The following is a 23,626-nucleotide window of genomic DNA, read 5'->3' on the forward strand; positions in this document are numbered from 1 at the left end:
ACCACGTGATCACCAAGTTGCATATAACACAACAGTCGATTGATAGAGAGCACTACAATATTACACAATGCCCAACGAAGCTGCCTCACCAACGGCGGCTCAGGTCATGCACCATCACGCGTTTGGCGATGTAAATATGGACATGAAAACCCAACCTCTCGAATCTGACGACGTGGTTTCTGTTCACCAGGCGCCCCAAGCCTCTGCCATCGACATGTCCAGTCGCGGGTCGTCACGATCGGCGGCGGAGAGCCGGCCGCAAGCCCACACGGACTCGGATTCAGACGGTGAGTCGTCAAGCGGTTCAACCAGCACTGGAACACGCGGAGTTGTACGCGGTTCGCCGTCTCAACCGAAAGTGTTGTACAAACAACATTTCCCATACCCAGCTTCGGTGATCAACGCGGCCATGCGCCAGAACGCGACCAGACCTTTGCGACCCTTCAAACCTTACACTGCCAGCCACGAGATGCTTTCATATGCCGGATTTGGAACAGCCGGCCTTCATCCATACGCGGCATTGTCTATGAGGATGGGAATGACCCCGCTGCCGACAATACAGCCTGGCCTAACGCAAGGCCTTGCGCCCCATCTTATGACTCTAGCAAATGAAGCTACCAAACTTGTACCTCAAGCGCCCCGCGTGGATCCATCATCCTTGGAACGGAAACGGACCATATCACAAGTCTCAAGTTCACCAAACACGGCCAGCAATGCGCACGCGGATACCGCTATCTCAGGAAAACCTACGGTACACAACGAAAGCGGGGACAATTCAAAACAAATGGAGAGTATCATGGCAGCCGCCCCCTCTACCTCATCTTCCTCATCGCTACCGGGGCTCAGCTCGTTACCCTCAATGTGTTCGTCGTCAGCCGCTGCGGCTGCTCTGCATTCGGACAGACTATCGGGCGCGTCGAGGAAACGACGGTCGCTGCCCGACGAAATGAAGGACGAGTCGTACTGGGAGCGCAGAAGGAAGAACAATGATGCTGCAAAGAGATCGAGGGACGCTAGGAAAGCTAAAGAGGACGAAGTGGCCATCAGAGCGGCCCTCCTAGAACAGGAAAATATACGACTACGGGTTGAAGTCGCAGCCTTGAAAGAGGAAACCGCCAGACTGCGATGTGTCTTGTATAACAGTTAGTAACTTAGTTATTTCGTCCATGCCGTTTCCTGTCGACACGTGATTGTGATCGTCTGTCTGCTAAAAAGTGGTCACCAGGAAATTTGAAACGATGAAACCAATCTCAAGAACGAAATGCCAATTGCGTAAATAAGGAAGATAAACTGGTTCGCCTTTATTTTGAAATTCATCGAATTATTCGCAGAGTTTTTGAAGGCGAGACAAAATTCCTTGAAAATGGTTGACAATTATATAACTATTTGAGTAGTGTAATTACGTCCTTTATTTTGTAAGCAGTCGGTGTAATCTTCGTTATGAAGTGTATGCTTTATGGAAGTCGCACAACGTGTTGTGAGGCTAGAATTCGAATCGCCACACGTGGCTCCCTGAATAATCGCCAGTGACACGCTAGCGTATGCCTCCTCAAGGGCGTGTATCCTGACGAAGACACACAGGAGCGTGGAAGAAACTGCCCCACGCGCTGTACAGTCAGCGAAAGGCGTAAAACGAGAGGGGAGAGAGAGACATCAGACAAAGGCCCACGTAATTCAGCCTGAAAATTTACGTAATTTTACGTAATCATTACGGGATATTGCGTAATGTACGCTTATTGTTTGCCAGAGAATGTTTTGTTTGGGATATGAGAAAGTCAGTTTGAATTCGATTTTGTGCGGCCTTAAACGCAGACCAACGGACGATTTCGTGGATTAATTCAGGGACATTAATTCAAACACGGCAGGGTACCGAAATCACTTGGCAGGGATACTTTTTACACGTTCTGTGATTGTAGATGGATTTTCACCATTTTGAAACGGTGCCTTATATTATTTTTTTTTTTAATTTTTATTAATATTGTGTTTACAATTGAAAGCTTAGATATTTCGACACAGCACATTGAAACTGCATCGAGCACTGTGATACACCGGACTTATGAAGTGGGTTGTATATTTTCGAATACATGGTAGCCGTCTACTGCTCAACGTGAAAACCTTGTGAGCTCTGCTCGCAGTCAAGACAGATTGTAATACATGTATATTGGGCACCGACGCACATATGTAAATTTAGTGTTCAGGACTTATTTGATCAAATCGATAATTATTATATTGTTACGTGTAGAGAGAGACAGAGAGAGACAGTTGCGCAAACGGGGCAATTCTTTCGGTGCGCAGTCCCGCCATGTAAATACATAACGATGTGTGCGGCCTTGAGTATGCACTCCTTCTGACGAAACATTTGGTAATGTATATTAATACCTCACTTCACACACAGTGCACATTAAAAAAAACTGTAAAGACACCACTTTAAAAATATTGATGTCAGCGTCCTTTTGTGTCAGGGCAACCTGGCTATGATCATCGTGAGAAGAAAAGCAGTGTCAGGCAAACGTATCCGCGTAAATGCGCCACAATTACAGGCAACCTTGACTGAATGTATCAAAGCTATCTGAGTAGGCATATAGTCAGCGCGAAAAATAACCCGCACGTTTCGTCCATCTTATGATGTAATTCCGAGGTCACATCACGGCAGCCGAGTATTGTGGTTGGGGGCGCTGTTTGAACTTGAACTCAATCTCCAACTCGGCCCGCCGCGACATATGAAATGGTTAACACCAATAAAATACCTACTAACTGGCAGTTGGATGGGAACGAGATTGAAATAAGTAAATGAAAGGCGGAAAGACTTGTCGCAAACATTTATTTTCGACAGGTAATATAAGCGGTGACTATACCCGGAGTTTTTCCGTAAGAGAAATCGAAGTCACCCAGCATACTATCGATGAAAATCCACGTCCAGCATGTTGTCTGTGAATAACATACTTGTCAATTGATACCACTCTGTCGCTCTTTATGCTCTGTCACATTTTTTAGTTTGTCTTTGTTTTGGGTTTTATTTAACGACAGTGCATCTATTTGTAGTTGTTGGCGTGGTCAAACAAATGAAATATCTCATTCCATTGCGAACACAAACCTTGACAGTTTATTCTCAAATCAAGTTTTAAAAAACATGAAATGTTGCAATATTCAGCACTGCGGTGTGCAACTGGTTGTTTTTGGAACTCACATCTGGCTTATAGTCCAACGTATGTTCCTAGGCCATATTTCAGAGCAACCAGCGTCTTGAAAAATAATTTCTCAATGAAAGCATCATCCCCGGGGCTAGTTTATCACATCCCAAGGTTCAGATATTCTATTTAGGAAATGTAGTTTTGTAGATTTGCCTTTATTGGCCTTGCCCTGCCCGCACAGCAGCGGCATTTGTTCGTACGAGTTATCTAACCCCGTGGCGAACGGTGGGCCACGTTTGTGTACATGAAACGAAACAAAGACCGCGAGCATGATCATTAGGCGACTTTTCAGTCTCGTTGAAAGGAGAGGCGAGGGGGAGAGACTCTGCGAACCACCTGTTGCGATGTTTTGTAATGACAAAGGCACTTCTTATGTGGCACATGGTTCGCACTCATTACTTTCGGTTCTCGTATATCTGGTGCCAAGTTGACCCAGTTTTCTTTGCAATTCGATACCGTATCCCCATGGTTCGGGAAAGCAATGGCACGACAAAACCTTTATGCATACATCGAAGCTGGACTAGCTATCAAATCGTTAGAGGGACAGTGAAGGACTGGTGTACCTTTGATGATTTTTTCACTTTTTTTAAAATGTCAATTACAGTATTGGGTGTGTCAACTCAAGCTGTACATGTGTAAACTGCAATGTTATATTGTTGACAATACATAGACTACACGGACTTTGGTTTTTTTACTTTGATGCTCTGTAGAAGATATTGATCTGATGTGTTTTTGTGCACTGAATAGAATAGACTGTGTTAACAAGCTAAATATAGGTGTTTCAAAATGGTATGGGGAGCAAGGTTTTGCAATTGTCATACAAAACAAAACTAGTGAAAAGTAAAAGTTACTGCTGCTAACGTTTCATATGGTGCAGCCATGGTCAGACACATATGAGTGACTTAGGGAGCACTTGTTACTGGTTCGTTCAATGGATGGATGAGGCAAACTGAATTCTCGATTCTGCGCGGAAAATTTCGGCATTTTTCACGGAGCGTTCACATGCATTCTGTCGTATGCACAATTTGATCATTTGTCGGTTCATTTTGTCCTTATATAATAACAACGTGTTACAGTCTCGATATGCATGAATTTGTTCTTTTGGAAGTGCTTACTATATCATGTCGTATAGCCAAATAAAAAAATGTTTCCTGTAACCCACCCTATACCCTAGAAAAGCCCGCCAACCTTAGCCATTTTTTCACATTTTCAAAAAATTTGAGTAAATTCTCAAAATTTTGCAGTATTTTACTGGTCTCAGCCAACAAAAATTAAAAAAAATTCCTCCGACCTAGCTACCCCAATTTTCGGAAGCACGTTACCGAAACACATTTTTCCTATTTTACCTAACAGCTCTGGGAGACGTTTATAGGGCGTCATAAAAAGGTCATAATTGATAGTTTTATATCGTGCGTTATCAAGGAAACCATTCGGCCATGATAAAACGCGTAAAAAATACGTCTCGATGTGCAATCGTCACCGTTTAATGAGCTGAAGCAACAAAACTAAAAAATATGTCCAATTAAACAGCAGGCCACCATAATCAAATATTATCTTATATATATGGAATTTGAAGATGGAAATTACGTCCACGTGGTAAGATATCGGGTATCAGAAGGCGATACTACCACCCCCTCACATAAACCATTGAAAACCATCCATTTAATCATAAGACTGACGAATTTGCCCCGAGTTGTCTGGCAGAACTTCTCCAAATGAACCTTAACGTCGACGATGTTTTTATTGATAACATTAATATGGTGTAAATGCTCATAAATCGTCGATTGATTAGCCTACCGTTACAGTGTTATGGTGATAAATTTCATTTCGGAAAAATAAAAGGGCTTATATCCAATTGGGCGTTAATTGAACGCTTTAGCGAAATTATGCCCCTGACACGTACAGACTATAGCCTTGGAAGTAAAGATCCCATTTGAAGCAAACAAACAGCCCAAACCCCTTGAACGCCTCAACGGCGCCAATATATGTGCATTATGTGAAACTCGGGCGTTGTTCAAGTTGGTGTCTATGGTGGGCATGTTTTGACCAAAATGACGGCACAGCGGCGCCTTCAGAGCTTTTCAGTAAACGTGACTTTTAGGTAAAGTGGTTACTTTGCGTCGAAAACTCCAGAACAGGGAAAATGCACGGCTGCAACATCGTGACTAGATCCGGCGCGGATGCGTTGTATAGGTCACCACTGGCTAGACTGACAATATACTTAGCTTAACAGAACCGAATTTGACTTTAATATACTGTCGTGCACCAGACAATCGTTTTGACGTGAAAATGAAATTTTGACTAAAAATAACAAAATTTGCTCCCCAAATATACATTTGACAATTTTGCCATTACTAGTACTTAACAAGTCTCTGCATGAGATTATGCCTTGTAAACCACTATGTCAGATTCACAAGTTATCACTCAATTGGTGTTAGAGCCAGTGATCTTTTGACCAAACTTGAGAAAACTGGTCCACCAAAATTTACATGCTTAGATTTTGTCATCATTCACACGCCTCTTGTAAGGTCATCCCTGCAAATCAGCTTATCAAATACGAAAACCATTTCGACAAGCAGTGATAGTAAAATGATGTGTTGACCAAAAATTAGAATATTGGCCCTGTAATGTTTAAATGCAAATTTCACTACGTTCGAATAAATTCTGAAGGCTCACTTTGAACACAATTTTAAAATAAGTCGGGCGGTTCAAAAGAGAAAGATTTGTTGCAAACAATGAGGAAAACCATTGAAAACACAAAAACGCAAATTTAATGAACATGTAAAGAAATCTAAATGACATCGCCATCCCCACTGGGCTACAAACTAAATTTTAAGATGCTGGACAAGATACTTCTTAGAAGCAGATTTTTGCAGACAAATAAGGAAAACATCTTAGCAATTCATTCATGCATGCATGCATGCATGCATACATACATACATACATACATACATACATACATACATACATACAGACAGACAGACAGATAGACAGACAGACAGACAGACAGACAGACAGACAGACAGACAGATGTCGCCCACAGTAAAAACGTCAACATGTATATTCATTTCAGAAGCCCTTTGTTAACTAAAATGAATTATTTATTGCAATTGATTGCAGTCAACCATACAGATCATAAAACTATAGAACCAATACACAAAGACGATTGGTATATATTAGTTTCATTTCTAGGGTTCAATACAATCACGAAATGTGCAAAAAGTTCCAAATCTGACACCTCTGAAAGGATAACCTTGATCAATCAGTGGTGGCGTTCCAAATCGATTCTTTCCTAGACTACCGATTGAACCCCTGCAGGCTTACGAATAGCTCTATATTAGAGAGTTGAAAGTTGAGAATATATTTACCTGCCATCTGGTAACATTTCGATGCAACTGTCTCATACTTTCGGGACAGCGTAGACAGTGGAGTAAACAAATCCACAAATCGTAGGACAAGCTACTGCATGGAGAGTAAACACGTGACGCAACAGTGTTGTTGATTTCGTTTGCTTTGGTTAATTTCGTGACAACACGTCATTCCAACACTACAGGTACGAGATAAAGCCCAGCGACAATTTCAGATGAATTCTGAGCCATGATGATGGCCATCAGAAATCGAAAAAGTTTAGACGAGTTCTGTCCATGATGATTGTAAACGAAAAGACAAACAATCTGCAACGCCCTTGAATGTAGTTGGAGTCATTAAGATTATAATTGCAGAGTCATCAACGAAAGAGTGCAAACAAACAAGGTGAAATGATGGTGCTAAGCCAAATACGACATAGATGTGGAATTTAACTTAAACTTCAAAACAGCCTTTATCTATTATATATATATATATATATAATATATATATATACACATATAAATTATATATCCGCATCGAGTTGTGTAATTTCCCACGATGACATCTGTATACTTATATATATATATATATATATATATTATATATATATATATATATATATAATATATATATATATATATATATATATATATATACAGGGCTCGAAATTAGCGGTAGTCCCGCGTCCACAGACCAACTTTTCCCTGGGGCTACCAAAGTCAATGAAATGGTAGCCCCAGGGACTACCAAAGCCTCGGAAAAGAAATTCAGTCAGTACTTGCGTGCCATGTCCGGTTTTTTACTTTTGGACGAGCTAAATGCAGTCAAACCCAGCTGGACACAGTAAGGCCAGACTATGACTTTGTTTTGCAAATTACAAAGACGACCTCGCGATGGAGCTTTGCAACAAAATTCAATATCTCAACTGATGTACTTGGATGACAGGCACAGAAAATGATGGCCAATGAAAACGCATTTTCATTGCATTTCGATCAAAATGTATCAATCACAAACTCCCCCCTACTACAGAAAGCCCATGGTCTGTTTTTAGCCCTGCTGAGAAGGTGGTGGTCATTGCCATGGCGACTATCAAAATTGGCAAGCAACTCTGAGAATGAAACGGGTTGTCAATACAATGATAGGTCACCATACTTTTGAGTGTTACTGTCGTTAATTATACCAGTTTCCTTTGGGTAATAAAGGTGTGCAAATATTCACATCAAATGATAACAAATTCACTTTATGGAAAGAATCTTGGAAAATAGCTTTTTCTTCTCTGGTTAATGAAAAAAGCCCTAAACTAAAATATGCATGGGCTACCAGCCATTGTCACTGGACTACCAACTTCAGAAAATGGTAGCCCAAGTGGACTACCAGGGAAAAAAATTAATTTCGAGCCCTGATATATATATATATATATATATATATATATATATGTATATATATAAACAAGTTACTTCAAATTATTTGTGCGTGTGTGCGTGTGCATGTCTGTGTCTGTGCTGCGAGCGCGTTGCATTTCATCAGAAATACATTTCTTGATTGGTCACCTCATATTCAAAATAGAAAGGTGAGAAAATTCCGCTGTTTTATGTTACAAGAGGTATCTAGACCGTGAAAGCTGTTGGTATTCTAAATAGATAACTTTTAATTTCATTGACAGATATCATTTTAAGTCTTTAAGTCCCAGAGTTAACCCAAAATCGAAAAAGATGGATCTCTACGAAAAATTTTCAACAACAAGACCCAGATAAATGCTTATCTGATCGTAATCCTGTTATAATGACGTGAATTTAGGAAGTTAGTCCATCGAGACAGCATCTAGATTAATCCAACGCGATTAGAACATCAACATGGCCAAATGACGAATGAAGTGTATTACTTGTGAGTTATTCGTTGCCCGAACTCGCGTATCAAGCTGATATCGCGGGGTGTGTCTCTTACGCGCCCGGGTTGCCCAAAATGGCCATTGATGGCGCTGTCAATCAGACCAGCTTGAACTCCCTTCAGCTTTTCGGCGGCAGATAAGAGCGTCAGTTAGCGTGAGAGTCCTGAGACTGGGCAAACATTGTGCTGTATCAAGAATTATGGTAAAGTTAACTGGTTAAGTGCAATATTTTACAAATAAGAGGTCAGTGTTCCATTATGCAAAGATGTTTCAAAACATGCCGTTTACAAGTACATTTTTAGACAATAAATTTGTAACAGTGCCGATGAAGCCGTCACCTGTTCAGATCTCTGCGCAGTAATATTTGTTATGATTGTGAGATAGTGTCAGGTTCTGAACAGAAATAAAAAAGACAGACGAGTTCGTCGTCATGAGTTCGGCGTAAACCACGTGACCCATACGAGACATATGTTGTAATGCATCCCAACTGAAGAGATACAAATGCACATTATTATTATTATTATTATTATTATTATTATTATTATTATTATTAATTGTATTATCATTAATTTTATTTTCATTAATAGTTTAAACCTTCACAACAAGAGAGTGCATGGGTGACTCACGATACCCAAATTTTGAATACAGAGTGAACTGCAAGCAACAGTACAAATATGACATTATAAAACGGCATCAATGAGATATTCAGAATGAAACAAATATGTGCATCCTTTGTCAATGGATGGTGACGGACATTATCTGTCAATATATTTGTTACAGGATAGGTCTTCATACTTGTTGCACTGAATATGAATATTATTATGGAATATCATTTTGCACGCAATTTCCATTAACACATGGACATAAATCAGCGCGTGTGCACGACCTTTCCGTCAACCGTATAAACTACACATCGAAAGGAAACAATTAGAAAATGACGGGGGGGGGGGGGCACGGACATTGTTGAAGAAAATCGATTTCGCGGCCTCAAAATGACCCATTTCTCATGAGTTTTCAATTGCCATAACAATACGCGCATTCAGAAAGGGAGCGCTCTTGCAAAGTTTGTCAATGCCAAAACGAGGCCTTTGAGTAGTCTTTTTCGACCTCATTACGCCATGACGCAGAGACATGTATGGAGCTGATACCATATGCTTACGCTGGCCTTATAACAGAATTCCATACATAAACAAACTTGCTCTAGTTACAGGGACAACTGAATCCAACAAACCGAAACCCATAAAAGACCTTTCTGCATGTACCAATTCTGTTCGTAATATGTTCGTTGGTTTTAAGAGATGATTATAATTAACACTTTCACATTCAGTAAGTCATGCATTATGTAAAGACCAACATGGAGGCGGAGGTAGTGTGCATGCATTGGCCAAAAAATATCGTACACAGTCTTGATCTTAGGATTAAATAGCAAAACATTGCTTGTTATTGACTGTGTACAACGTCAATCATATTTTGTTGACAAGTAACTAGATAAACTTGCTGACATTATGTGCTAGTGTGTAGTTAACAAATGTTGGCCGGCGATGGACGTGTAGTTACAGCTAATCTCGTCAGTGTGTATTCATGAGGTTGCGAGAAATTGGATATATGACACCTGAACAGCAAGACGGCTTGTATCAATGACGTTCATGCAGCAAGCTAGTCTGGTTCCACCATAGATCATTAGATACACCTCTTCTGCATGTGTGATCTTCTGCTGACGTAACGACAATGTTACTGACAGACAGAGGCATGAGATTGATATGTCCACTATGGGTTCTGTCTCTTCTATGCAGTTATGTATTGCACAAATGATACCCCGTGAATGGATTGGAAAATACCACATTCAATAAGTACGCAGTACTTCGTGTCATTTGATAAGCACTTGTGTACTTTGTTGTATTTATTTGTTTATCGAGACCAAAAGAAAACGAGGGGGGTTAAAGGGCTAACTTTTATGATATTTTCATTATTTTTGTTTCGTATATCAGTTGCAACTTCTTATTCTACTCCCCAAACAATGCCGAAACACTCACTATTTAGCTTGTCAACTTAGCGTCTATATGTGTAAAATGCGTTGTTATTGTTTACATTTGAATTCTAGTCCGGACCAGAAGTCACTTTTCAACAATAACAGTGCAGTTTACACACGTACGGGCTGAGTTGACAAGCTGAACTCTGTGTACACCAACATGCTGTGAGGAGTAGAACAAGGAATTATGGTTGACATTCAAAACAAAAATGGTGAAAAAATTCTCAAAAGTAAGCATTGCTGGCCCTTTAAAGCACGGGACAGGGTTCGGTCATAAGATTGAAAATATAAAATGCCAAATACTAATGTTTCAGTCTTTTATGATATAGTTGAAATTTTGTTCGTCGTGGTATCCAGCGATGACAATGGATGTGCATTCGTGAAATTACCTTTCTTTAATTAAAGTTTATCCTCTTATCAGATGCGTGTTATGTTTTTATGTATTAATATGATAACCCATTTTTCTGCATAATCGCATGATGCAGCATGTTAATTCATCACACGTCTTCATGCACGGTTTATAGTCATTGCATTTCCGTTCTCGTCAAGGTTACATATCGTATGCCTTCGTCAGATTCTGGGAGTTGTGCGGACAAAATCTAGCCGATTGTATTATACCTCTACTAGTTTGGATAGAGAATGCCCCATTATAAGATCTGGTATTCGGCTGAGTAGAGCGCCAAGCAGTGGCCAATGTGCATCTGATGCACCACGATTTTATGTAATTTCTCTCGTATGGATAGTGCACGATTTAGGTCCAAGAATTTTCTGCTTTTATAGTAGATTGTTATTTGATTATTTGCATATTCAAAAGATGTTCATTAATAAACTTTGCATATGAGTATATAACGAAAAATCAATCGAGCATTGGACTTCGTGAACAAAATTCACATGATTTTGAAAGCTACTTCTTTTTAAACGCGCGGTAAATAATCAGGTCATTTTATTTCATTCGAATCTTCGTCCTTCGATACAGCGGCAGTGCTGGGTCTATCAAACGTTTAAAAGTTGAAACATAAGATTGACATGTGCGTTCTCATTCATTGCCGGTGGCGGCGCTTTCCAGTGAGCGTAACGGCGTCACTCATCACCCCTCGTGTCGGACGTCGCCAACAAAGTGAATGACAGGAATGGCGCGGCGCACAGGAAATTTTTAGCGTGGAGTGAGTTGTGTACTTTTGTCCCTGCGTCATTAGATGTTTGCAATTTTTCGGGAGATTAATCGCGTCGCCAACTATTGAGAGACAGTGACCCAAACGTGTTTCGGGTGATGTGTCGGAAGCAGAGAAGCGTATCGTTGACTGGGTCAAAAATGGATCCGAGGTGTCCTGCACTGAGAAGGTCGGAACGACACTCGCTCTGGAACAATAAATACTTGCCGGTCATGTACGGTAGCATTGAACTCTCTCGTACTCGTTAATGTCCTTGTTTGATCGTCTTAAGGTAGAAACCTCCTCGGGGACAGAAATTCGGGCTTTCAAATTTTATCAATTGTCTTCTGATCTACCACTTGTGGGGGCTCATTTTAAAGCTCTTGATGAAAGAAAAGTTTTCACCGTCTTAGTTTTTCAAAAATCGAATGGCGGCCTTTTTGAATTTCAAATATCGGGAAATCTTAGGTAATTTGTCTCTCTAGTACCAAATTGTGCGCTGTGACCCTTGATTTTTATTGTTCTTCGGTAAGAGAAATAATAATGTCCTCGTCCGCGCCACCCGTACTTCCCCTGAGCGGATAGAGAAATACTGGGGGTGTCTCTGAAACTATTAGGCAATTAAGTCGCTTATACAATTTAAGTAGGTAAATTTGTATGGTGATCGCCATTTCTTTTGCCATAGCTTGCTGCCTTTCCTAACCCACCAGAACCGACAACCCCATTCGCTGACAGAGGGCGGTGTATCAGCAAATATGCCTATATAAAACATGAACCTTTTTATATGCATTTCAAAAACATTGTCTATTGTCACCTTGAACTAGGTAGATAATTTCAACAATGACTTCATGAAACGTCATAATATTTATAGATTTTACAAAGTTTACCAGGTGGCGCGATACACCATCCCTAAGCGATTAGCTAATACTGTCGGCAGTCTCTTGTGTCCTCTTTGCCTAAAATACCGTACGAATTCATTGCTGTCACAAACTGCCGAGTGCGGCTGTGCCTTGCACCCATCCCAATAACTTTGTATCAAAGTTATGTCAGAGAACTTCAGAAGGGCCGATGTCTGACATTCACTTTGAAATCCTTTAAATCTTGGTCAATCAATCCACCGTAGTTTCGGCATCGAAGTCTCGATATGTTTGTCAATGCCGCATGTTCCCTGACCACAATATCGCAAGAGAAATAAACATCAAGTTTCGTATATCTTGTTCATTGCCAATAGAACAAAATAAGCGATGGTGATATTGCTAGTGAAATGGACGAAATGTTAAAATTTCGTACAATTTCTCGTTAGCGTTTGAAGGCTACTAATATTGGGGAAAGTTTGTATCGAGTAATGATTCTGTAAATATATTCCGAAGATGCAAATTTGCACGGTCATATAAGCAAAACGACGCAGTATTACATACTTCATTTCCATTTCTCATCAGCAGCAAACCCTACCCCATACACTTTTACTACAGAAGGTAAAACCATCTCTCACAACTACTAATCTGTATGACTGTTCCTTAGTGTTGGTGTGGCCATGGCTGTACTTTCATCCAATTTGTAACGTACGGACGACGTTAGTCTATAGAAAGGCAGACGAAGAACAGCTTTTGTGGAGAGAGAGAGAGAGAGAGAGAGAGAGAGAGAGAGAGAGAGAGAGAGAGAGAGAGAATGGAAGGGGAGGGAAAGGACAGAGACAGACAGAAATTGAACTAAAGGTGCCCATTTTTGTCTCTCCCAGAAAGAAAGCTCCTATCGTTTTCTCTCCTTCTCTAGAAATTGTTGCATAAAAAAATGGTTCGATGAGTTTTGTTCTCCGAAATTGTGATGTCATGACCATTTAAACACGCCCTAATTATTATTTACAATTTACGTGACGAAAGGCTATCATTTACCGTTAACCTGAAAAGCTATTTTCCTTCCAAAACCAACAAGTCGAGAGAACATCAATTTCGATTTATCTGCCGACGTACCAACTTGAGCAAAACGCCATCAATAGAAACATCACGCTGCTAAGAAAATGCCATGCATGTCAATTGTTTTTACGTCAACCATGCCAGTGTAAAGACCATTGTAGACATCCTGGTATTATTTGCTAACAGTTAATTATATATATATATATATACATATATATATATAGATAAATATATATATATATATATATATATATATATATATATATATATATATATATATATATATATATATATATATATATAAGTATACAGATGTCCTCGTGGTAAATTACACTGCTCAATGCTAAGCAGAGCGTTATAAACACAAATTACTTGAAGTACAAAGTAATGGAATCTGTCCAAAGATGTGCAAGAGAGTGTGGGGCTAAGGATCCTTTCACTTCATCTGTCTGATGATTGCAGGATGCATGAAACTTAAGTAACAGATTTCATTACTTTTTACCTGAAGTAATTTGTGTTATATATATATATATATATATATATATATATATATATATATATATATATATATATATATATATAATATTACTAGTAATTGTATATATATATTATATATATATATATATATATATATATATATATATATATATATATATATATATATATATTCAAAACGAAGTGTGAAAGTTAGCTCTACTTTAAAAGTTACAAATAGTGATGACGACAATAGTTCAGTTCGACAGAACAGCCAAGACGAACCTGACTTATCATAAAAACATTCGACTGTGTTACAAAAAGGGTCCAGACTCGTGCTGTCATTTTGTCATTTCACACCGGGGCTTAATTTAACCACAGCTACTACTAGTATGCGGCACGAAAGCTGGAGCGGCGACAGCACGCAGCGAAATGATTCAGTGGCGATACATGGTGTATGATGTCAACTGACAACCTTAGAAAGTGAGTTCGATTTGAGTGACTCACAAAGTCCGACTCTACGGTGAGAGAATGGATATCAGTAAGTGGCGTTATGTGAGCAACTTATTCACAGCGACGAGCGTGCGCCTCAAACTCTTCTGCACAGGATGCAGATGTTGGTGATATATATAGTAGAGGGTGCCTCAACATAATCTATGAAAGGTATTTTGTCCCAACACATGATTATGTTCAAACATGATCCAGTCCAACCAACAACTATAGCAGGGACATGCGAACACAGAGATGTTGAAGAAACAGCAGGCGGTTCAGCAGATGTCCAGTCCTTAGAAGGATCTTTCAATCAGATAAAGATCATACCGCGGAGATTAACGATTGATTGAACTGACTTATTTTGTTTTCTTCATTAAATGTCGCTGACAGACTTACAGCATTTAATCGTCAATCTACCACGTGCGTGTTTCTGTTAGGTCTTCTTAAGTAAATGAGTCATGTCCATAAAACAAGGAGATGCTATCGTTCTCTCAACATTTGGTACCAATTCGGAGGACTTCTTCGGGCCCAGATGTAGATACTCCCGTTCAAAAATCATTACTTAAATTTTCATCGAATGTGCCTTTGGAAAAACGGGTATAAATAGCACCCTATCCTTATGTGCATCCACTTAATATTTTTAAGAGACATTGAGTAACGTGGTTGCCAGATGCTTTTAAAAACTGCCAAAAATGCGTCACGACATACTAAAATAGGATAACCGTAGTGAGCATAAGAGATTGGAACTTTATGAGTTTCTAATAATCCGCTGGGGGCGACTTACCGACAACTTATTGTAAAATTGTTCATCACGCTGCACAGGGGTGAACTGTTCTGGCGTGTAATATATTTCTGATAGTTACTCTTATATCGTCTTAAGATGTTATCACTACAGTCTGGCCACTGGTACGTTTTCGGACCGCGTGTTTTGAGTCCCACTAGTCAAATCATCATCACTAAATTTGTTAGAGAGTATGAAACAGTACAGCAAGCCCGCAGAAGTCTGAATACTTTTGTAAAAGATAGCATCAATCTTGTATGGCGTTTTCATCAAACTAAACAGATGCGACCCACGTGTTTTCACACTCATGTGCGAACAAATTATTTCGACATGTCAAAGTAAACATAACAGAAAGTTACATTTGATTATTTGCTTCTGCTTACATACACAACTTACGTCTTTGACTATGAAATACGTATTTCTTTCGAAAAAGATGCGCAAGAAACACTGATTTAAACAATTATTTAAATTTTAGTAATTATAAAGAGGGTATTAAAGATAATTATAAAATTCTCTCTCTCTCTCTCTCTCTCTCTCTCTCTCTCTCTCTCTCTCTCTCTCTCTCTCTCTCTCTCTCTCTCTCTCTTTGTAGCGGCGATTATGTTGAAATCCATTAGACACTTAAATCTTAGTGCCTTTGTGACAGAAGTTTGACAATCTATTGGTTTACTGCTCTACGAATCAGATCGGAGCTCAATCGAAAAATTTAAGGGATGTAAATGCATCCTTGAGGTTCCGTGCATTGAGTTGACCGCGTCTTGGCTGCTTGAAAGTCAGTGTGTTTCATTTCATTTTTGGAAATTTACTATCTTTTGATAAGTCATTACATCGATCAACTGCAGAGCCTTGGATCATGCCGAAATAATGGACGACACAGCATGCCTTACAGACATGGCGATGGGACGATAACACTCTTTCTAGGAATCTGCCGTCAACAAATGATTATGAGTTAGTAGCGAATCTAAGAAAATTATGCATAATGCGCAGAAACTTGCACTTGTTACTCATCATATCTGGCATATTACTCGAGTTGATATGGTTGACTTGGAAACGTATTCGCGTTTTGTTAGTGACATGAACGACCGTTGCTGTTTTATTTGAAGCTATGTGTCCATCGAGGGTACGATAGTCCTGAACGGAAAGACAACATCAACGATGTTGGCTTTCTTTCCATGGAATCACCGATAGCAATAAACTTTGACGACATTCCTGCGCGCTGTTTTGCTCCCTAACCTTTATGTGCACACAGAGAATTATGACACCGATTACACGCGCCAAATATTAACCGGCAAGTCAACACCGATCTCCCGTGACTCTCAACTGTGAGTTATCGGTGATGACGGAAGTGACTAATTCGAAAGAATCGGAGTTCGGCTTATGCCCGGATTTTCGTAAGATAGCTTCACAGCCGAGAAACTTTCAGACGTCAGGATCGATTATTGTGACCATCTTATGATGGATGATGGAAGTCCCTGACTGTTGCCACTAACATCTGAGATCGCTTACATATTTAGAGGGCCGCAAATAGTCGAACAGCTGTAAATTATGATCATGTTAGCGATATTTCATTTTCCTTTGTATACGAGACAGTGGAAAATCTCATTATACATATGAGGAAGATTTAAAGAGCGATGACCAATCTTATGAATGAAGAAAGTATCCACTGTTCACTTTTTGAAATCTCTCGTTTCGTTGATTTCGGGGCTCAAAACCTCAGTGTTATATGTAAATGATTCTGACACACTGTAGGTTTATTTTACAGCAGTGGAGTGCTCTTACAGATGAAGGTTAGCATCTAATAAACTGTTGCCATGGATAAAGCGTCGTCTTGGAGCATTTTAGAACTTGGTTCGCAGTGCAGCCTTTGATAGAAGCATTTGCTTTTGCCCGCTCGCTCGATATATTGATTTCGTGTAAATAGCAGGCAATATGCCCTTGTTGGTCTGGGTCAGCCCCCTTGAGCCTTGTCGCGAATGGTGGTCCCCCGACTTTTTTAATCCACGCATACCTCCAGTCTCCTCCCCGGGCTCTTTGTTGCACTTACAACTATCATATTCTTTGATTTTTATGACAGTTTTATGGTCGAATGCCTGAAAAAGTAATACGGAGCATATCTGAAATTACGGGTCGCAACTGTAAAGTTGACAGTGGAGATAGCTGGCGTGCTTGGCGTTTCTGAAAACAGCAAGTATTTGCGTTTATGTGTAAAGGAAATAAAGATAGGACCGTGAAGATATTTGGAGATCTAAGCGAGGCAGATAAATGAACAAATGTGTTTTTCTTTCAAAACTCTTTCGACAGCTGGGGCCAGCGAGAAAGATGGCCCCAGAGAAATCTCGCCTTGAGACGCGTCCAGCCAACACAGTTCGACAGTTTTTTAAAAGCATCTGGCAACCCAGTTACCAAAAGAAAGATGAAATTGTGCTCGTTTTTACCGAATAAAGCGTTGAGACATTAAAATCATGAGAAATGCTGGCTCTGCACCATAAACATCAGTACGAAAACCCGAACTGCGCATTTCGGGAGCAATCCTAGACCGTTCTCCGGGCGGGAAACCCAGCTGTTCCTTGAATTCGCCCGAGTAAATCCAGGGAATGGTCGGAATAGGCGACATTTCCTACGCCAGAATTTATGGGTGGCTCATGACATAAGAGACCCGGCTGAGGACGAGCTTCGCGTGCTTGGACAGACAGCGAACACGGCGAGAATTTGCCAGTTGTTCGTGGCGCATTGACGTTTACTGGTTGACTTCACGTTGTTGGCATTCCAGAGACGCTATACACAGTATTATATACCTATTAACCCCGTGTATCTTATTCACTTAGGGTTATTCGAAACCTCTCGGACGGAACATCAGCTGTTACGGCCACATTGGAAAAGCATTTGCCATCTTTTATTTTATTGCGCAGTCGACAAAGCTAATCTTCATTCGCATTCCGATACCGCTGGATATCATCGGCGCACTGGCTCTTATCACAGCGAGAAATTATAACGTTCGCGTTTGTTATTATTCCAAGTATGAGGAGTTAATTTCTTGAACCACATTCAATCAATAATAAAAAGAGTTGAACAGACGCGCGCACGTGCATAGTCTGGCTTTTACTGTATAAAAAGTCAAGCTGACTCGCAAGAAGGTTACTCTGCCATCACGCATTCTTGTTACTTTTGTCCGAGAAAAAATATGTCTGGCGGTCATGGCGAGGATGTCAAATGAGCAAACATCATGTAGTTGGAATTGCCCATCAAATAATCATTGGACGATAAATTTGATCTCCAATACGTTTAACGGTGCCCTTTTCCATAAAGCTGGCGTTTCCATTTAAAAGGGTAATAGCTTGGTCGAAGGTTTCCACTTGGGACGCTGTATACATTCCTTCGCCTATTTGAAAGGCCAGGGCATATCACAACGCCACACACCTGGCGTTGTCAGTTAAAGCTTAAAGCAAAGTGCGACATTTTCAAGCTGGTCTTGAAGACTTCGTGAAGTTTCTGGACGCAAACGTGTTTTTAAAAGTACGCCTAGCGACGACAGGAGGTTGTCAGAAAATGATCTCAATGTCGGCAGGTGACGATAAATAATTATAGCGATGACAAGATGGCTGATAATCATGATGTCGGTGACGATGATTTGTAAAAAACTCTCCTGATAAAACCCTGAAAAGTTTTGAACTTGTAGCCGGCAACAGTTTGAAGCTCCCGTGAAATTAAGAAAGCATTGAAATGTGGATATGACGGGGCTACCAATTATGGATAAGGTGGCATTGTGGTTGTAATTATTGGCTGTTCTGAGTTGATGGCGAAAATATGTTAATGCTGATGCTGCTCCTGCCGCTGCTGCTGCCTCTGATGATGATGATGATGATGATGATGATGATGATGATGGTGATATGATGATGATGATGATGATGATGATGATGATGATGATGATGATGATGATGATGATAGTGGGTGACGGTAATGATGATGTCAATGATAACGATGATGCTAATGACGGTGGTGGTGGATGATGATGGATGATGATGACGATGATGATGATGATGATGATGATGATGATGATGATGATGGATACATGGGTGAAATAGAATGGAGCTTCCAATAAATATTTTTATTGAAATTACAATGCCATGAATTAGTACATACGTGGCGGCAAAACGATCTCAATATTGTAATCATCATTTATCAATGCTCGACTTTGCCCATCCTCCTTACCCCATCTCAAACACACAGACACACAGACACACACTCTCTCTCTCTCTCTCTCTCTCTCTCTCTCTCTCTCTCTCTCTCTCTCTCTCTCTCTCTCTCTCTCACTCTCTCAAACTCTCTCTCTCTAAACTCTCAAACTCTCAAACTCTACCATCAGTTGATTTCTTTCTTCGTAAGATCGTACGGCTATGAACATTATCTTTATCGTAGAGAAAACGAACTTCAATGAAAATGTTGGGCATTTCTCAAACCGTTCACTGGTGATCAAATATGAACTCCTAACCGGTCGAAGGACCCTACTAGATAATATTATCATGTCCAGTCTAACTTTTTGTCACCAGCCAACTTGAGCATATTGACGAAACAGTTGCCCGATGAAGAGGGCCGCTGAGATATGTCGCCAAGATGATTGATTAATATGACCCTGCCATAAAAGCATGGCCCTTTACTCGAAAGAATGTTTTGTCATGTACTTAAAAGCAGAATCTGCGCTACATACATGCCTCGTATCGCCCAGAGACAAATAAATTTGCCTTCAACACACTTCACGACCGTTTCACCCGGTGGTCACGTGACGTGACGAACTGTTTGACAACCTCACCGCAAGAGTTTGTGATATCCAACATACGATCATGCCCTATTTGAAAATAGAAAAAAATCTCCATGATGTAGTTTTCCGAAGGAAAAGTACAATAGTGATTTGACATTATTCAAAGAATGTTGCCTAGGATTTTTGCCTGAAAATTTATTTGTTTTTCGCAAGGCTTATTCAAAGTCCATGCGATCAAATGCTTTCGATGGTGTTCTCGGTAGTATTCACGGGATATCACATGGAAAGTTGGCTATGTGAACAAATGTTATTTTATTATCTCCATTATCAATAGAAATTAGGAGTCGACAGGTTGACTTTAGAGTACCTCTTAACACCCAGAGTTTCAAGGCAACTTTCTCAAAGACTTTAAAAAATTGTGTAAGACATGGCTAGAATTTCTCTTCTTCTCTAGTGATTTACAATTAAACACAGTTGTTCCGCCTGTTTTGTTAAAGACGATAGCTGTATGTTTGATCATTTTAACATTTCTCGTGGGGTGTTTGTCTTTGTTTGTGTGTGTGTGTGTTTGTTTGTTTGTTTGTTTGTGGGCTTGTTTTGCTCCACGAAGAGTTTACGCTCATTTCTTCACCCTGAGTGCGTACGCTTCATGAGAACCAGGTACAGCGCCGAGTTGACTTGGACTCCAAATATTAACCTCCCGTATACCAAGTTGGTAAGGGTTCAGTTTTGTCAGAGAAGACATACATCTGGGCTGGCCAAAGAAAAGTAATCGTATATACCTACGGGGTATCATAATATTGGTAAGTGCAATCTATTATTACCATCCATCCCTACTATATGTTCCCTCCTTTTAACAAATGTTGTCATTTGCGCTGTTCGCATTTTAAATGCCAGTTGGGAATGGTGGTAATTTATAGGAACCGTGCTTTGTCGTGCGGGTTTTAGATTCTCTATATCAGGGTCGTAAAACAGGTGGCGGGTTCCTCCTGGTCGACAACAACAATCCAGAAATCTTGAACCAAATCTTTACAAGACTGATTCCATTGGTGTGCCTCGCCTCCTCTCTTAAGCAAAAAATCGAACTTGAGCGAATCTTATTTGGAGAAGAAAAGGGAAGATCATTTTTCAATAGAAAACAAAGTACAAGTAATATTTGAGTATTACCTGAATGACAGCTATTTGAATTCCATTATATTACATTCATATTTTTCCAATATAGATTCTATCAGCCAAAAGAATAGCACACCACATCACCTCAAATCTCACGTCATATCACATGGCGTCACATAACATCGCATCACATCTCTCACGACACAGCACATCATATCACATCACATCACGTCAAATCTCACGTCATATCACATGGCGTCACATAACATCGCATCACATCACATCACATCACATCACATCACATCACATCACATCACATCACATCACATCTCTCACGACACAGCACATCATATCATCTCACATCGCATCACATCACACATCGTATCACATTACGTCACACTTGTCAAATATCACGTCATATCACATTGTGTCACATTACATCGCATTGCATCGCATCACATCACATCTCATCACAGCACAGCACATCACATCACATCACATCGTATCACATCACATCGCATCACATTACTTCACATCATATCAACAGTTATGTCATATCACATTGCGTCACATTACATCACATCGCATCACATCTCATCACAGCACATCACATCATCTCACATCGCATCACATCAAATCTCATCATATCACATCATATCTTATCACACCATGTCACATCACAATTAAACATCACATCATATCATACTAAATCCAGCACAGGGCAGCGCAGTACCACTTGCACCACACACCACAGATTATAGAAGAGAAAATATCACAGCATATCAGTTGACTTTATAGTCACTTCACGTTGCAACAAAACTCTGTAATATATCCACGTTGTTGGTTCCATTTAACCCACTGAGACAATTCAACCGTGAGGACATCAGGCAATACCTTAAAAACTTTGAGTTTATTGCAACGTCGCATTCGTCCCTTCGCCGTCGGTCTGACAAAATACGACACTAAAATTTACACCAAATTTAAAACTGAGCACACGAATATGGAAACAGCTCTCTCTCTCTCTCTCTCTCTCTCTCTCTCTCTCTCTCTCTCTCTCTCTCTCTCTCTCTCTCTCTCTCTCTCTCTCTCTCTCTCTCTGTTTCTACTCTGTGGTAAAATTTTCGAGCAAAATATGCATTTTCTTATTATTGACCTAAATGTACAAAAATGACAGATCAGTACATTATATCTCGTAGAGACCTGTCGCAGCATATATTTCTGATAATATCTGTCACTATCACTGTCCGTGTATTTTTTTCTTTGAGATTAAGAAGGGAAAGTTTTATTATTGAGTTTTATTTCAGTAAACTTGTCGCCGTTTCGTAATTTTGTCCCACGCCGTCATCTTCATGTCGGCGCAAACGAAATTTACCGTTGGCCGACTCATCCATCTGGCTTTCTGCAAATGGTCACGTGGTGTCAATATAACTTACATGTTTTGACTGGTCCATCGAGGTATTGCTGGTCACGCCACGATAGCGATGACAAACAGCGTTTTATGGCGCAAGTTCCTAAGAAAGCACGCCTGGTTTGTGTAGTGTTTCTCGTCGAAATGATATTCACCCATGGAGAGTACAGGAGCCATGTTTTGATTATATGTACATAACATGGAATACATCTGTCGGTGCGTGAGCGAGCGAATGAGTGTGTAGGTGAGTGCGTTGCGTGTTTTGCGTCTACATGGCAAAATGCTACCCAGGAGGCAGAGACGCTTCAGCGGGGTAGCTTCGGAGGAATGCTCACTTGCAGAGCCGCTGGAAGCCAGAAGCTGTTGCCAGGCAACAGCATAGTTGCCATGCACGGCATAGCTACAAGATGAAACGCGACACACGGAATGCGAATCACGCTGTTGTGAAGACGACGACTGGATTCAGCAAATTTCATAAAATTGATAACGTGAAATTCGATCGCGGGAGTAGAGACAATGCGACATGTTAAGTCGGGGTTTCTATTTGTCCGTGTCACTGGTGTCAACCTGCGCATTTCATTTGTAAATTTGTCTCTCTTTTGGAGTAACGGGCCAAGAATCTCGAATTTAATATTCCTGATCACAACATGTTAAATCAGTGTGACACCCCGCCACTGTCTTTCTCTTATCAGTGTTAGCTGTTCTTTCCACCAGAAGGCCAGCCTTCCACTGTCTCGAGGTGAAAGTTGTTCAGATGTTCCACATTTTAACCTGATGTATACGTCGACTGTTCTTTCTGGCTCAGAGACCCAACCACTGCTGTGGTTTCTCAACTTTTTGCATCGCTCGCGGGAGGGGGTTACAGGGAGAGAGCGGGAGCTGCATGATCGGACAGCGTCTGTCATTGGGGAAGCTGTGTAACGCGTTACAAACATGAGTGATGGCGTCGCCATGGAAATCCACCCTCGCTTTATCTAATAATACAGCCATTCGCATCCTGTCCATGTCCGTCTTCCTTCTAGTAGTGCCTTTGTCATGGCAACGGGATTCACTTAACGTCCACGCCGATGACGTTGCTACGC

The 23,626-nt window shown here is 40.4% G+C and overlaps 2 protein-coding genes across 2 annotated transcripts in view; both read left to right on the plus strand.

The window, feature by feature from the left end:
* The window catches only part of LOC139150120 (D site-binding protein-like), a 4,350-nt gene extending 1,916 nt beyond the window's left edge, over positions 1-2,434 (plus strand). Inside the window, exon 2 of the mRNA XM_070722290.1 lies at positions 1-2,434. This exon is cut by the window's left edge and continues 143 nt beyond it. Coding sequence (XP_070578391.1) covers positions 68-1,147 — 1,080 coding nt within the window. The 5' untranslated portion in view covers positions 1-67 and the 3' untranslated portion in view covers positions 1,148-2,434.
* LOC139150144 (small ribosomal subunit protein uS12m-like) overlaps positions 1-23,626 on the plus strand; it is a 629,842-nt gene that overhangs the window by 44,607 nt on the left and 561,609 nt on the right. The gene's annotated exons all lie outside the window — the stretch shown is intronic.

This window comes from Ptychodera flava, chromosome 14 (genome assembly GCF_041260155.1).
Source record: "Ptychodera flava strain L36383 chromosome 14, AS_Pfla_20210202, whole genome shotgun sequence".
NCBI lineage: Eukaryota > Metazoa > Hemichordata > Enteropneusta > Ptychoderidae > Ptychodera > Ptychodera flava.